The 16,669-nt window shown below is 42.6% G+C and overlaps 1 protein-coding gene across 3 annotated transcripts; it reads right to left on the bottom strand.

The window, feature by feature from the left end:
- Nucleotides 1–20: 20 nt before the first annotated feature.
- On the bottom strand, nt 21–16,655 carry prkacaa (protein kinase, cAMP-dependent, catalytic, alpha, genome duplicate a). 3 transcript variants are annotated; one of them, XM_062407491.1, is made up of 10 exons: nt 15,875–16,655; nt 8,530–8,591; nt 7,873–8,001; nt 7,093–7,191; nt 6,903–6,985; nt 6,689–6,815; nt 6,491–6,586; nt 6,178–6,300; nt 4,188–4,352; nt 21–3,163 (listed from the first exon to the last, which is right to left on the bottom strand). In XM_062407491.1, the coding sequence occupies exons 1-10, from the start codon at nt 15,918–15,920 to the stop codon at nt 3,038–3,040; spliced, it is 1,056 nt and encodes a 351-aa protein (XP_062263475.1). In that variant the 5' UTR covers nt 15,921–16,655; the 3' UTR covers nt 21–3,037. The 3 variants fall into 3 exon arrangements, with proteins under 3 accessions (XP_062263475.1, XP_062263476.1, XP_062263474.1); XM_062407492.1 differs by lacking the exon at nt 15,875–16,655 and adding an exon at nt 13,930–14,109; XM_062407490.1 differs by lacking the exon at nt 15,875–16,655 and adding an exon at nt 10,901–11,313.
- Between the last annotated feature and the right edge of the window lie 14 nt (nt 16,656–16,669).

The following is a 16,669-nucleotide window of genomic DNA, read 5'->3' as shown; positions in this document are numbered from 1 at the left end:
TTATATATAACCCGGACATATTAGTCTTAACAAGTAAAACTTTATTGGAATGATACATTTTGCAAAATATTACTTTATGTATATTTTTTTAACATACTCATTGTGTTCTAAGGGTATCTGTCAAGTTCTCCAGAGGGTAAGATAGTTAAGACTGTCAAAGGCAAGGATATACAGTATTGTTTCCCAAAAGGTACAATAGACTACACAATCACTGTACCCAGGTCATGAGGAAAAGATTAATGTTGTGTTTTTGCTTTTTCTTTTTCTGACTTTTTTTTGAAAATACAATTAGAAAATATGAACGCAAAACATCTCAGATGTAAAAAGTGTTATGTTTGAATGAAGAGTGTGTGAAAACCTGATGAAGATCAAAGGTAAACACAGGAGAGAAACTCAGACCGAGCACAAATCAGTTGATAGTTGTTAGCTGATAAAAATAATTAAAGACAACTGACAAGAAGTTTTGAGTGGGGGAACACAAACAAGAAAAAAAATAAAATAACACAGCATTAAGATGGTGGCATTGCCTTCTACCAACCAAGTCTGATTTAGTCATTAGTCAGAACATAAAGATATTACATGTGCCCTCTTCAAAGCTTTACATTATGTCTATAAAGTTTTAAAGAGTTAGCAAAAATCAATAAATAGGACAATTGAAAAAGTGTGTGGCATGTGCTTCACTATTTGCAAAAGACTGGACGAGTTGGTTGGTGATCCACTGCATTGCTGAACGTGATGCGTATGAATGAAAGGTTTAAATGGTGACGAGGCTGTCGGCTGTGGAAGCTAAGCTTTCTCTAACATCATCTCAGCTCCGAGGGTCGAGGGGGGCGGGGAGGGGGGATGGGGGGGTGTCTTGACGTTGGGTTTGCTTTTACCACATGCAAGAAAAACCAAGCTCATCAGAGAAATATGTATTATAAAGAATACACGTCATTTCCACACAGCATTGGACACATCTCCATCAGACAGTTCAAGACATTCGAAAAGGTTATCCTGCGTTTCATCTTAAATACATTAAAGAGACTCCCAAAAATAATTACTCAAGCCTAACCCGAATCATTTAGAGTCGAAAGAACATTCTCAGAAATTTCATGATACAAGATTTGACAAATAGAGTGATGCACATCAAACAGTTCACAGAAGCTTTTCAGTGAGATGGACAAAAGTCTAGCACCTAGGGGCTATGGAGGGTGGAGGAGGAGGAGGGTGGGGTGGGTGAAAGCAAACATCCTTCATCAAACCAAAACAATGTGTTCAGTCAACAAACCAGCAATAAGATTTGGTCTGTGATTGTCTTGCATCCACAGAAATCAACTTGGCAAAAAAAGGGGGACAGCGTTAGGAAAGCTTCCTTCGTTTCATTTGTTACATAGAAAGCTAGAAAACAAGAAAAAACTGAAAAAAAAAACACTCCAATCGTAGCGGTCCCCAAATTTTGGTTGGACTGCAAGTCTATGTGAATGTGTTATATGCAAGGTATATACAAGAGAAGGTGAGACGCACGAGTTCAGTGACTTGATCAGCAAACTGTTGTCCTCTAAACTGAGTGGTGAACAAAAGCCAGAAGAGCCTTCTGACATTTATCTGGGTCTCGTTCCATCTTCAAAACAGAGCAGCCGAGAGTCTGCTTTAACAGTTACGCATGTTATCCACCGTCTCAGGTACCTCAGCACGAGAAAAGCATAATGCTATGCCATATTTAAAAGTGATATTGTACAAAAATAACATGCACACTTTGTTGAAACATTATGCTACTTTTTTGCGTATTAAAATCCACCACCATCGGAGTTACATACAGAAAACTTTGCAGTGTCCTCAGTTTGCAAATTTGGCAGAATTTATATTTGTTTATTAATGAAATTCTTAATTCAGTTTCACAGCTATGAGACAATGTTGAAAAAGATGGATATTTCATGTTTTCTATCATATATATATATAGATATATATATATATGATGTATAAATGTACTATGAATTAAATAAACAATAGTCAGGAGTGTGACCACAATGTTAGTTGCTGCTAAATCACAGCTTTTTAACCCACCCTTGAGCACTAAATAACACACAAGCACAGAGATTGACAAAAAAGAACAAAATGATCACCAATAGGATTTTCTTTTAAATGCTCTAATAAATTCAGCTAAGAGAAAGACAGATTTAAATGCAGACCTCATGTTTACCATCTCTTGCAGGTCCCCGAAAAGCAGTAAGACCCTGATGAAGTTTACTGTGATAAATCCTTATCTCGCTGATCACAGAGATCCCCACTGCTTCAGCTGCGAGCAGTGAGCGCATCATCATCATCATCATCTACCCAATAATCATGCCACACTGAGCAGACAAAGGCCGGCGCAGAGAGTTTTCAAGCTGTGAACCACAACGGGCACAAAGGCCATTTGCCACCATAGCCAAAGCTCTGCACCAATGCTTTCGACGCAGTTTTCCAACCAGTTGGCATTATGATAGGCACATCTGTTGGACTTGGTATTGCTTGGACAGATTTAAAATGGAGAGATGGAAGGTGGTGGTGGGGGTGGGGGGGGTGGGGGGCAGGGGGGGACGAGATACAACAATCGCTCGTTGAGAAGCTTGAAGAGAGGGCCCGATCGGGGGGGGGGGGGGGGGGGGGAGCCTATAGCAGATTCAGTACCTTAACAGAAAAATCAATGCCTCAACCTGCAAAGACTTAAAACGTGTCATTACACCATCAGAAAGATACAAGTCTAGCTGAACAGCCACAACCTGTGTCTGTTCTCCTCCAGCCCCTGCCACAAACACAAGAGGGATAAATAAAACAAATAGGTAACATTTGAGAAACAATCAGAAAAGGCAACACTGCTGGTTCTGCTGGATCTTTCTTCACTTTGCCTACATTTCCACTGGGGGGGATTTTACATTGTTGTCGTCATAACAAATAAGCAAGTTAGCAGTCCACCCTAGCGCTTCCTGTCTTCAGACCCCCTTTCACCTTCTAAATGCCTGTCTCTCTCACTCGTTCTCTCACTCTTTCTCTCTCTGCTACTCATGGTTGGAATCTAGAACTCAGAAAACTCCTTTGCACACTTCTCTGTGAAGGAGACTCTGATTTCCTCTTCCTCGTAGTCGTCGAAGTTGCTTGTGTCGCCGGGGCCTTTGCACTTAGGAATAAAGGGAGCTTCCACCTGGAACACACAGGACAAGAGTGATGAAAGATGGAGGGTCGACTCATCGAGAGAGTCAAAGCCACAGCATGCTCCATAATCAACGAGGACATTATAAGTCGGTCCAAGGAGATAATTAAAACACTAACACATATTTGCAGTTTTACATAGCATTTTAAGATTGCTAAAATGGATGCGAGTGTTACACAATGGAAAAAAATCGCGCTCAAATACTTGGAAGTCTTTCGATTAGTCTGTGGTCACGATGCAGGACAAATTTTGTGATCACATGTTACCATTTGCTTTCATTTTGGGGGGGGGGGGGGGGATCTGTTTCTGTGGTGCATTGCACAAAAGCTTTTCCTGATGAGTCCAGGCTAAATGAAGGGGTCAATATGCATATGATCTTTTACCTCTACTTTGTTAGTGATAAACAACCAAGTCAAAGCACTAGGTATGAGTCAGGGAGGAATCCACTAAATGTTGGTGTGAATCTGGATCAGGGGGTAGGAACACTTTTTCTCACTTTCTTTAACGTTGCGAGATCGGCTGTTTTGCAAATGTTTTGTTGTTTATACTCAGAGAATAATTCATGGATCTTGCTGACAGAAATCAGGCCTATTAAGGCAATTGTTGTTTGTTTATACAAGTTTGAATTTTGGTGCAGATCTAAATCAAAACAGGGATCCAGTGAATTTAAATAGGTTTCTCATACGAGGAATGTTATCGTCTAGTTATTATGTGAACTTTGTCTATTGGATACATGATTCAAGCTTTTTATAAATAAAGTTGAGTTAATGTGGGGCTTTTCTGTATTCATAAAGTATTGTCAAATGAAATAGGAGTTAAATATACATATGTTATAATTTGACTGAATCCATCAGCGTTAAAGTTCAACAGATTAATGAGAGAAATACATATTTTTGGTGATTTAGATATTTTTCCAAAAACTTCTAATGTATAGTCATCTCTTAGGAAGCACAGATGGTGTGACATTACCCACAGATGTCAACTAAAGGCAGCTGTGTAAACGCTGGTTTCTCACCTTCCTCTGGTAGATGGCTATCCAATCAGTGGTGGCAAACCACTTGTGGCCCTTGATATCGTTGACTCCATTCCTGAGGTTGCCAAAGCGCTTGGTCAGGTCCACCTGAAGCAAATTTCTCAGCAGGTCCTTCAGGTCTGAGCTGAAGTGAGAGGGAAAGCGAACCTGCAAATGAAGAAAAACAAAAAAAAAATGTGAGTGGGTGTTATCAAACGCAACTAATTAAGACCTCATGATATAGCTTAGGTGTACGGCTGCTGGTTAGTGCCAGACTGTGAGCGATGTGGCTATAAGAGCAACTGGATTGTTGACATTTTGCCCACTGATGTTGAATTTAAATAGGATTTGCTGGATTTTGGACAAGCGTTAGTTTGCACCATTCTGTTTTTCTTTGTCCTTTCTCATCCATAAATCCCTTTGGTCCACATGATGACAGATGTTTAGGAGTGCAAAAACAGACCAGCCTGATGTGACCCATGGTCGCCAAGGTCAAAAGACTCTGAGGGCACTTCTTTAGCTCTAATATTCTGCTGAACATCAGCAGACGCTAGGGGCGCTGTACGACTGATTTGACATTTTACACACATGTCAGATCTCTATTCAGAACTTGAGGAAAATTCAACTTTGTATGTCACTAATGTACGTGCCTAGTGAACCGCAAATCTTTGGCTTTATACTCTTCTTGAGCGGTTTTGAGATTACCACAACACGGGCTAAAAGTTCAGTTATTTATATTCGTTTCCAAAATGTATAACCACCTGTAAATAAAGGTTTTTGATTAAGTTGATTTGTTAAACGTCCCTTGAAGCTAATGCATTGAGAATGAGATTTATCTTCTCGAAGTAAAACATATTGAAAAACAAATAACTTTTATTTTAAATTGATATCAAAAGCACAAATTTGTTCATTTTTATCTGTGTCCTATCAATTACATGCAAAGTACTCAGAGGAACCGATGAGATAAGTGCAGAAATGTCCACACCTCTGGTCAACGTCCAGAGATAATCAACCACTCACTCTCCCAACTACGGCCAATTTAAGGCCGTCGCATGCTTCTGCAACTGCGTCGGTGCTTTTCACGCAGCTGTGTCACAGGGACCCTTTGTCATTCATGCTTCCCCAAGCTTCCCCAAGCGTTGCGCCTCTTACAAAGCAATTCCCCGCCAGAACACTAGGCGGAGTAATGTTTTTTGTCGAAGACGACCTTAGAGACGCCTTCTTTCTTCTTCGTTGATTGTTTATTTACATAGCCACTGCGGCTCCTCGTAGCCTTTTTCTGGTGGACAAATCTGCCAGTCAGTGACAGGTTATACAAGTGATCATACATCTCTTCTGCCAAGTGCTCTTCTATTTGGTCCATATTCGTTCTTCTAAATCTTCTGTGATTTCTGCCGGTATTATGGGGCACGAAACCGGAAACTAGACTCCGGACGGGATGTAGTAAGCAGACCAATCACAAGCCTTGCGGGCTGCGTGAGGCTCGCGTCGCTTTGGCGTATAGTTAAAAAAATTGGGCGACGCACGTAAGCACATAAGAAGAGATACATAAGCAGGTAAAGGGCCCGGAAGGGCTCTTGCGCTTGCGGGCCAGTGAAAACGCAGAAGCATGCGCCGGCCTTTAGAGTCTCCAATTCACCTAACCCCAATCTGCATGTCTTTGGACTTGTGAGAGGAGGCCAGAGAACAATGATCCAGTGCTAACCACTTTACCGCCTTGGTTTAGCAGATTTGAGAACATTATTTCTTTACAAAACAGTGTCTGTTGTTTCTTAAGAAGCATTCCATTCAACACAGAAAGAAAAAGTTGCTTTACCGGAAAAAATGTTTCACACAACCACTACAATTTACCTTTACATTCCTTTTTTCTGCAATCAGTATGAATTATGGACTTTAAAACTAATTTTCAAGTTTTTACTTCATATACCAGTAGCTCTGATTAGTAACAGTGTATGATTGTGTACTTTATTGTGATGGCACTGTCAACACTCACCTTCCCTGATACAATCTTCTCGTAAATTTGAATAGGCTGGTCGGCAAAGAAGGGGGGGTAACCAGCAGCCATCTCATATATCAGCACGCCCAGGGCCCACCAGTCCACTGCTTTATTGTAACCCTGGAGAACACAAAGACAATACAGGACGGTCAAGTATGTCCTCGAACAAAATGTCTAACCCAAACTCTATGATAACATAGAGTAAGCAGCATATTGTACCACAGTTTGCTGCTTTTTAATTAAATGAAAGCTTTAACAACTCTGTCCTCATATGAAAAGCAGTGCTGTTAACACTGGGCGGAACACTGACCTTACTGAGGATGATCTCCGGTGCCAGGTACTCTGGGGTCCCGCAAAGCGTCCAGGTTCTGCCCTTCACCCTTTTCGCGAATCCAAAATCTGTTACCTGAGGGAGAGAGGGCACAGTTCTGAGAACTAAACCACATAGAAAAACAATCACACGACAATTGTTGTTGATGACCAAGAACAGAAAACATGCGATCCTTGCCTGTATGTAACCTTGGTGGTCGATGAGCAGGTTCTCCGGCTTCAGATCTCGGTAGATGAGATCCAGTGAGTGAAGGTATTCGAAGGTCAGTACAATCTGGGCTGCGTAGAAGCGGGCGTGTGGTTCACTGCAAACCCAAAATCAGCCGCAACATTAATAATCAACCAGCAGCACATGGGAATATTAAGGTAGAGTAAGCAGAAAGTCAATTCACCTGAATCTACCAATTCTCCTTAAGTGTGAGAACATTTCACCCCCGGGTACATACTCCATTATCATATACAGATTACTGTTGTCCTGCAGAGAGATGAGCAAAGTCTTACTTTGACATGAAAAAAACAACCAAAACAAGGAGGTGTACACATGCTAAAAGGATAAAACACATGGACTTATTTAATGCATACCTTAAAAGAGTGCTCCAGTCGCACAAGAAAGGGAAAGCTGACCGCTTGCAGGATACGTTTCTCGTTCAGTGTGTGCTCTATCTGCTTCAGCTTCACTACCTGGGAGGAAGAAGGCAGGAGGCTTATTAGGGACACACAGGTTAATCAGACATATTGGAACATGTAGAAAAAATAAAAATATATATAATTGGATACAGTAATTCAATTCAAACAGTTTTTAATACGTTTCTTCCACTCCTGTTTTTAGATCCCTACAAGATTTTGAGCCGGGTAATGGCCGTCGCCAGTCGTTAAGTGTGAACGTCTTCAAAGATGTGATTCTAGATCGTCACAGACATGCTTTCTCTGACTAGATCTCAAGCCGGCTACAAATTTGCTACTACTACAGCCAATCAAAGCGCAGGACGGGGGAGGGCAGTTTAAAGTCTGGAGAGCAGACATACTGGTTGAGGGTTTCTCTTAGTAAACGGTCATGTAGTGTGTGAGCCCCTGTCCCCAGTCAGTCATGTCCTAAGGAGTTAGCAGTAGTTTAGTCTGTACTTGGAATAATACTGACAAGATCCGGGACACTGTGACCTCTTTAAGTAACAACAAACTGAATATATGGCACGGTAGGAGATGCTATAAGGAGAGGGTCACAGTCACTTCTTTCTTCATGGAGCTACTAGCCAGCGAGACAATTGTATAAATAACCTGTTACTATCACATACAAAAGGGATTACCCAAGTCATGCATTCAAATGTAGTATTCCACCTGAATATAATGCTGCAAGTACTGTACCTTCTGTTTATCAAGTATTTTCATGGCAAAATGCTGGCCCGACTCTTTGTGTTTAACCAGCATGACTCGACCGAACGAACCAGTGCCTAAGGTCTTCAAACGCTCAAAGTGGTCCAATGCCGCAGTTTGCTGAGGGGAAGAGGAGGAAGTCAGTGACACGGACAAACCAATAAAAGTCCTACTGTAGTTTAACTATCAAACAAAACGATTCTGCCGCTAAAACATACTGATGTGTCGATTACAAGTATTCACAAAATAAATCCTGTTTATTTTTGAATTAAACCTGCTGAATTTAACAGTTGACGTTTGGTTCCTGGAGTAAATATTCAAAGTTCACTCGTTGTAGAAAATATATACACATGTCCACATTAGCCCAGCAGAGGGGGCAATGGCCCTATAAATAAAAATTGGAATTAATTTGATCATGTGCGGAGCTATTCCCATGATTCTGCCTGAGAGCAAGAACAAGCACATGAAAACAAAGTCTGGTTGATTCATTATGAAATGCATCATCACACTTATGTGCCTCAGCACACATAAATAAAAACACTATAAGCACAAAAAAGTTATGTATTTATGTGACAATGAACAATAATAAAATAAAAATGAAAGGAGTGATTGGACATAAGAAGAGTAGAAATTCTCATTCACTCTTACCTGTGCTGGATTCTCCCATTTCTTCAAGAAATCTTCTTTGGCTTTGGCAAGAAACTCTTTCACTGCAATCAGAAACAAAGGGGATATTCATTAGAAAGAGTTTGTCTGTTTAAAAAAAAAAAGAAGAAACAAGTCCAAACTAATAAGGATTTTGTGTAACAGACCGAACAAAATCACAGAGACCCAGAGAACAGCACAACACTCCTCTTTTACAATCACATGGAGGAATTTGTGACGTATTCCAGTAAAAGAGCATGAAACATGATGTGTGTACATTACAATAAATAATGTGTCTAAATTGGATCTAAACATCTGCTTCTACTGCAACAGGGAAATTGATCGAGATATATGTAAATACATCTGAATTAGAGAATTCCACTCATGCTGAGGTTGATCTTACCACTAATACCAATCAGAGTAGAAATACACTCTCGTCCAGGGAACAAATTACAGCTAGTCCATTCCCCGCTTTACTATAACGTATCGGAATGACCACAGCTGCAAAAAAATATTTAGAAGCAACATAATAAAAATGACAAGAGATCCGTAGAGGTGTGAGGTTAAATAAACCTGCAACCGAGAGATTTAAAGCTCAGTGACTCCACTTCTTTGCAAAAACTATTGTGAACGAAGCAAAGCACATTCACAATAGGGATGCATGAAACTAGGAAAACATGGGATAACGTTGTTTAATATCGCGATGACGATTTGACTTGCCATAAATAAATATAAACAGTCCCTGTAGCAGAGATCTGAATGCCCAAATTCACAACTTATTTCCTAAAAATGACCTGGATAAAGTATGACAGCTGTAAATCTGAGATGTGCCACATATCCTCAAAGGCGCTAGTGGCTTCTACAGCTGCAATGGAAGACATTGTGTGTTCAATTACATTATTGGAAAGGGGCAAAGAAGAAAGCCACTTGAGGGACATCTCGGCTAGCGTTTACCAGAAAGCATGTGGGGGACCCTGACACACAGTGCAAAGGTTTTATGGGCTGTTGGGGGCAGAACCGAACCCTGAACATCATCTTATGATCTCAATACGAGCTATTGTTGAGACAGGTTCAAATGTGGGGAGGCTTCTCTGTAACAGGAAGGGTGTGTGCGACCAGAGCCCGAGGATTCCCTGGATTACAGGCGCGTGCGGAGTCAAAATATCAAGTAGACAGCCCAGTTAACATGAACGATCCCAAATCAAAACATCATTTCAAAATGTATGGTTCAGCGATCCACACCCTACTCATAGTGCAGTTTAACATGCAGCTACAAGAAGAAACCAACTTTGGCAATGCAAAAATAAACATGTATAGCACATGCAAGTATAGGCCTGTGGACACATTTTGACAGCCAGGCACACACTGTGTCATATGGAGAAGTACATTTTTCTTGCCCTTATCTTTATGAGGCTAATCCCAGTGCTCTGTGGGGACATGTAGATAACCAGTCCTTCCTCATTCTTCCTCACCATCTGTGTGGAAGTTTTAGGGACACTCGCTGCCCAAGCAGCTTGGGAAACGACTGTTATTTCTTTACTGTTAGTCCAGGACACAAGGGGATCAAGGTTGTACTTTTACAATGTTTTGTCACAAAACAACTTTTGATTACTGCAAGGAAACGTCAGGCCAGAGCAGCTTGTAACAGCTTTGATTCAGATTTGTTAAATATTTTTGGACGAAAGATTTCACAAATGCAGTGTTAAGTTTAAATGTGATTAATGGCGATACAAAAATATTATTTATACTAATTTATGAACACTTGAAAAATCAGTGGAAACATGACCCATCTCAGGATAATATGGTACGTCAGACTAATCAATGGTAAAACAGCAGCCTAAGGCACAGTTAAAATAAAGCCAGTCAGATGTCGATAGTGCAATTTCACTGTAATCTATTCATCAACTTTGTTATATTAATATTTAAACTAATGGATTTTGCATCAATAAATTCAGATTAAAAAGTGGCGACATCTCAAGCATTTGTGTAACCCTCACTGAAACTAAATGAAGCTAAATCCTCATCTAGCAAATGTGATTTCCTGCTAATTCTCTAAGGACCAGCCGCTCCGACAATAGGATGAGAGAAAGCCAGTGAGAACACTAGAGACCAAAGTTCACATAAACATGTCGAGAGCTCTGCTGCTCCCACAGTGGGAGCAGACTGGTTACTGGGGAGAAAACATTTCCAGAGAAAGTTGCTCAACTCCCACATACAAGGGTAAAATGGAGCTGTTCCTTTCATAACTTGAAGCTGTTCAGAGGAAACATCTGGTTGCTGATATAAGGAAGTATCTCCATCTTCATCCAGACTTTATGAGCCTTGGGAGTGTCAGTTCAACACAATGACTCTCCTGTAACTCCAAGCTCCTTACCATCGGGGATGACTATGGGTACCTCTGGTGCTGCTGCGTCTGCCGAGCGCGACCCAGATTCACTTGAGCGCGAGGATGACTCCCTCTTCCCTGCATGCCTTCTGGAGCTCTTCCTGTCACACATTAGCCCTGCAAAGTCGCCCCTGTTCTTCTGCCTTCCTCACAGCCACTGACTCATGACCTATCCTCCCCCTTGGTGAGAACTTGGTTCAGAACTGTGGCCCCGCGGAGCATCCACAGAAACCGAGTCAAGTGTCCTTGCTGGAAGGCGGGAAAGTCTTCAGCCTGTCCTGTGTCTGTCACTTTTGCCTGGGACCTAGTTCAGAAAGTTGTATACACCTCCCCTGTGCTGTCAAACATAGCATGGAGAGCAGCGCTGCGCCCGTTACACTCACACGGATCAATTTGGACCCTTGCTTGGTTTGTATCAATATTTATTCTACTCACAAAAGTACTCTCTGCCGTTCCCTCTCATGTCAACCACACACGCAAACACACACACACACACACACACACACACGTATGCACACACAGAGGCTTTATATTGATCTTAACAGGGGCATGATCATCAGTGGGAGGAGCATAAAACAGTGGCTGGTATATTTATCCAACCCCGAGAGAGAGTTCCATTGAAAACTAGGTCCAAATAAGAGACCCTGGAGATGAACAAGACACATTTAGATACAACTAAATCTTTCCCTTATTAGCAGAACCAATCAGATGTCACATCAGCAGCGAAAAACACTTTCCGACCTGAGCACATAAAGCAAAGCTGGAGCGCACTGACCACTGGGAAACTTTTTCCTCCCTTCACAAATGCACCAGAGAATCTGTAATGCCAGTGTTGAATTGATCCTCAAAAAATCAATCCTCCATCGCTCCCCTGCAGGGCCTCAATAGCCCCACTCTGACGCAGGAACAGAAGGGTTATATTAGGGCGAGCTGACCGACATTTAACTGTGAAGCGCGGCAAATCGGGTCCCACTTTACAGCAGGCCTTGTTTTGAGAGTGCACAGCCTTGTGTAGTGCATAAGAAAACAGTCGGAGGAAAAACAGCTCTGCGTGTAATCTAGGAAGGTGTTTGCATTTGTGTCAAGGTGAGAAATAAACTACTCTGGGTAGATAAATTACTGACCAATAAAGGAGCAGAAAAACTGACAGACTTGAGCTGATTGGTCATTTTACATTTTCCCTGTTCCATTCACATAAATTCAACTGCATGCGGAAGACGGTTTAAGTACCAATATCTGTCAGTTTCATTGGGTGGTGATTTATCAAAACTGCTCAGTATCACTTCCACCCTTAAATCAAACTTGGAGAGTCTCACTTTGGGACTTTCTATGGTTGTATGCAAAAAAAAACAAGTTGCCTGATTCAGTTGCCTAAATGTGTATGGTGGTGTCACGCATTGTACAATTCTGAATCCATCCATATATCATCTACAAAATTGAACGGGTTTATCTTTTGGTCAAGCCCCATCCCTCCACATAATGTCACGGCCCAACTGTCCTCTTAAGAAACCACATGTTAATTCACTCAATCTGGATTTTTATTTGAATCTGCACACTCTCATGGTTACCAGTTCTCTAAACATGCCTGATTGCTTCCATAAGGATCCATGAATTATTCTCTTAGAAATCAACGAAAACATTGAAAAACATCCCCATCTCACATGTTCAGGAAAGTGAAAAGGAATTAGTGCTGGATCCAAACCAAACTTTAAAACGGATACCACATCCTTCGTTCAAGTTTCATGGTAATTCATTTGGATTTTTTTGGAAAAATCTCCTATCTAACAAACAGACAAATAAATAACCTCCTTGACGAAGGTAATGCCCTTTGAAAATCTTGCAAGATTTCATCTTTATGCCAATATAGCTTTCGATGGTGAGAGGCTTAAAGTGACCCAGTTGAAAACAAAAACATGTTTCCTGTGTATCTTCTGTTCCTCCGGGAGCCCTCGTTTCTGCAGAAGAAGTATTTTCAGCAGCACCACCACCAATATAACCTCAGCTTTAAAAGATTAAGGACAACACATACAAGGATTCACACGACCATCACACCCGTTGACGTGAGAACCCGAAGGAAGCTACTGTTGCTTTTGAGATTACTGAACTCCATATTCAGTTTTGCACAGCCTGCATCTCAGGATTGTTTCAAGGGAGCATGTTGGCTTGCCAACGGTACGTTAAGCTTATCTGAGCTGGCTGATTGGCATTTCAACCGTAAGGTCCACTGGTAATCAGTGCAGGCTTATAACAAAGCCCCTTTTTACTGGAGACAGGAAGTGATGAGCGATCCAAACACAAACCTGCGCCTGTTACACAAACCAGCTGCGTGCAGAGCAGGGGCAGGACGTGAACCACACAGATATTTATAGACAGAGGGAGTTGCACTTTGACAGAGTGCCACCTCGTTATATGGCCAAATCCAAAATGCACAACATTCAATTCAATAAAACCACTGTATCCCAGCTGGTTGTGTTGATGGTTCTTGCTTGTTGTGAGAAAGTACAGGAAAATATATTATGAAATATGTTTTAATCTGTGTGTTTAGATACGCTTATCATCACACTGTGTGATGGTTTAAGGCTGCCAGTGTTATTCTGTGCAGTAAGGCAGCTAACTGACACATCAACAGTGACTGAGAAATGCTTTTGTTCTAAGAGTAACTAGAAAAACAATAGGTAACAAAGCAGAGCCAAACGAATGGTGCTATGTGTGTTTGCTAGTGTATTTGGATACATGGACATAAGCACACATCCGTATACATCTTGGCTTCTGGCCATAAATACCAATATGTGCCAGTATAAATGATCTCTCCACCAACGCCAACAGATACACAACCCATCGGGACATGAGATGAAAAGTAATAACCAACATCATTATTATTAAAACGGATTAAATTGATCTTTTTCTAAATGTATGTACTTGAGCACAGCTTGACTGGCTCAGCTAGTAGGGCATAGCATTAGCCACAGCTCCACCCCTAACCCACGCTCCTGTCCAGCTTCAGAATGAAAACTCACGCCAGCAGCAGGCCTCTAGCTCCTCCTGCGGTTGGTCGTGTCTGCCTTCTCCACTGCCTGTGTCCCCTAAACAAGGCCTGGCTCGATGGAACAGCCTTCCTGCCAGCCTGTGAATAACAGACATCGTAAAAGGCTGGAGGAAACCAGCCTCAAAAGTGAAGTAAGTCCAGTCGATCAAACAAAGCCGGAATTCCAGAGAGAACGAAACCAACAGTTTCTTCTAAGACATAACTTAAAGCTATCCAGGCTGGCTGTGTTTAGCCCATGGAGCAGTGCGGGCGATGAACAGTGCAGAGCCTGGGCTGGAGCTTCCTTGCTCCTTCACTTCCTGCTGCAGTTCACAGTGTCTGTCCGCCCTGCTTCTTCCTGTGGGCCAGAAGTCAGCTTTTTACACGAGAGCAGCGTCTCTCCGCTCATCTTCCGTCGGACTGGAAAGTTCCGAGGAAACAGAGCCTGTGCACCTGAACCAGCTCTCAACACTCCCTTTCCTTTTTCCATAGAAACCAAACTGAGCTGCCATGTTGTCCTTAATCTCTAGCTGCTCTGTGGAAAATTAAACTCCTGAATAAGGCTCTGGACCCCTGGTCAGCACCTGCCCTCAGGGGATCGGGTGGGTCCAGAGTGATCGGGCTGATAAGGACGTCAGTAAACCTCCCACCAGCATTACCTCCTATGTCCTTGGTTTTAACCTTTCAATTCTAAAATTTCTACCACCACTAAACCTTATTAAAAAGTCTTTGAGAAAATCTGAAAGTCATGGGCTTCGTTACAGAGGTTCGCAGATGGGTTAACATTACAGTGGGACTGAAGGCCATTCTTCACACCTACTTTCCACCAGCAGCAAGGAGCTGACACTCAGTTTGCAGATAGCTGTTCAGACTTTGCTCACTTGAGCGTTACTTATGGTGTCGTGTATAAAAGAATGGAAATGTGTCCTCTCCGGACTAGAAGAAGGTGTAACAGGCATTTTATTGAGACATTTCCCTCGTTTTCTAATTCATATTATATATATTGTAATGAGCTAGCAATGAAAACATTATTATGGATGAGAAACTAATCAACCAAACTAAAAGTTACGCTCGCAAAAGGGATTAGTGACAGCAGAGCATACATGTACATGGTGACACATACAAGTGCCCTTGTTCTAGATGCTGCTCATCACATGATGTTCAAGAGACTCCTCTGCTCCAAGAGGATCAAGAGGTTTCTGCCTGAAGAGGATCACCATCATGCATCATATGACCAGGTCCTGGTGGTTATTCCCCCCCCATTCCTGATAACAGCCGACTCCCCTCCACTCGCCAACTGTCTGTGAGTGTGTCCACATTAGATTAACATTCAACTCATCACTTACATACTCATCCTGAAATAATGTGTGTATCTGTGGTCTTGAATCAAAAGTCTGCATTGCTTAGAAAGTGCAGAAGAAAACAGCCCCACACCAGATTTGGGGTTTGCAGTATTATTCCAGCCTTTCATAACCTTTTGATTTGAGGCAAGGAAGAAAAAAAAAAACTTCTGAAACACAAGAACCACAAGGAAACCTATGACTGTTGCATAAGGCCAGTTTGTGTCATCCTCGCCTCGTACCTCTCAATATAACCTGGGGCTTTTAATCACGAGCTTTCCCACAGAATCAGCGGGGAGAATGAATAACATCCTCTGCTGTTCTGCTGGGGATGAACATGGTGGCATTGTACAAGGCAGCTGGGCCTGGAAGTTTGTGTGCGGACGTGAAAGGCCACAGTTATCAGCAAAGTTGGGGGGGGGGGGGGGGGGGGGAACAGGGCAATGTGGTGTTGTTATGAAGGCAGATCTCTGGGCCTCGGTGCTAAGTTGCACTTCTCGGGTCTCTGGCAATATGGTCAACAGGAAATGAATGTCAGCGACTCAATCCGCCGACAGATGCGGGCAGCTGCTGCAGCCACGGGTTCGGGGTACTCACCGCTCTCCATCTCATTGCCCTTCTTTGCGGTGGGCGTGTTGCCCATGATGGCAGGCTGATGGTGGAGTCCCTGGGTCCGGGCTGACTTCTCCTGTACAAGTCGTGGAGTGATGCTACACCTCTTAGCGCAGTCGACAGTCTCAATGAAGCTGACAGCTAGCTACTAGCTAACAGCTACCATTATTGACCGATGGGTGCGAATGTATTTCTTCCCCAATACTTTCCCCACGTCGAAAAAACAACCTCCAGCCCAGCGAGTAGATCCAAGTTCGCAGCTTAAACTGACGCTTTGCGTGAGCTAGGCTAGCACGGCTGCTAGCCGAGATAACCAGTGGATGTTAGCTCGGTAGCGTTTAGCTTGTCGATTTGCAGGCGAGCGGCGGCAGGTCAAGACGGCACTCGACTGTCCTTTGCTTTCAGATAAGGCTTCGTTTATCCGAAATCCAGTCAGGACCATGAGAGATCGTCGAAAGCCGTTTTTTCCTTCTGTCTAACGAGCAAGCTGGCGTTAGCTCGTAGCGTCCCTCGCAGTCGTATCCTGGCCTGACCTACCCAGGTGCTATCTCTTGTAGTCAGGCCTTTTCAGCTGAGACCCGGGAAACAAAAGTGCCGTCCGGGTTATTGGTTTTCTCCGCTGTTGCTTACGTCAAATGGATCTCCCTCCATTCATTCCTAAAGCAGCCGTCAAGTGCAATGGGACCGATCATCTGATAGTCGATTACTAAAATCAACAGACCCCCCTTCCATTAATCTTCAGACCGCAAGGGAAACTCCAGTCATCCATCTGGCTGGTCC

The sequence above is a fragment of the Platichthys flesus genome, chromosome 16, assembly GCF_949316205.1.
Source record: "Platichthys flesus chromosome 16, fPlaFle2.1, whole genome shotgun sequence".
Lineage (NCBI taxonomy): Eukaryota > Metazoa > Chordata > Actinopteri > Pleuronectiformes > Pleuronectidae > Platichthys > Platichthys flesus.
Note: the sequence above shows the minus strand (reverse complement) of the source record. Positions and strands in the feature narration are given on the sequence as shown.

Coding starts and splice junctions, on each gene's coding strand:
- prkacaa (XM_062407492.1), bottom strand. CDS start 14,053: ATGTCTGTTATTCACAGGCTGGCAGGAAGGCTGTTCCATCGAGCCAGG. Junction 8,592..13,929: donor GCTAGAGGCCTGCTGCTGGC/GTGAGTTTTCAT, acceptor TTCTGATTGCAG/TGAAAGAGTTTCTTGCCAAA. Junction 8,002..8,529: donor AATGGGAGAATCCAGCACAG/GTAAGAGTGAAT, acceptor TCTTCCCCTCAG/CAAACTGCGGCATTGGACCA.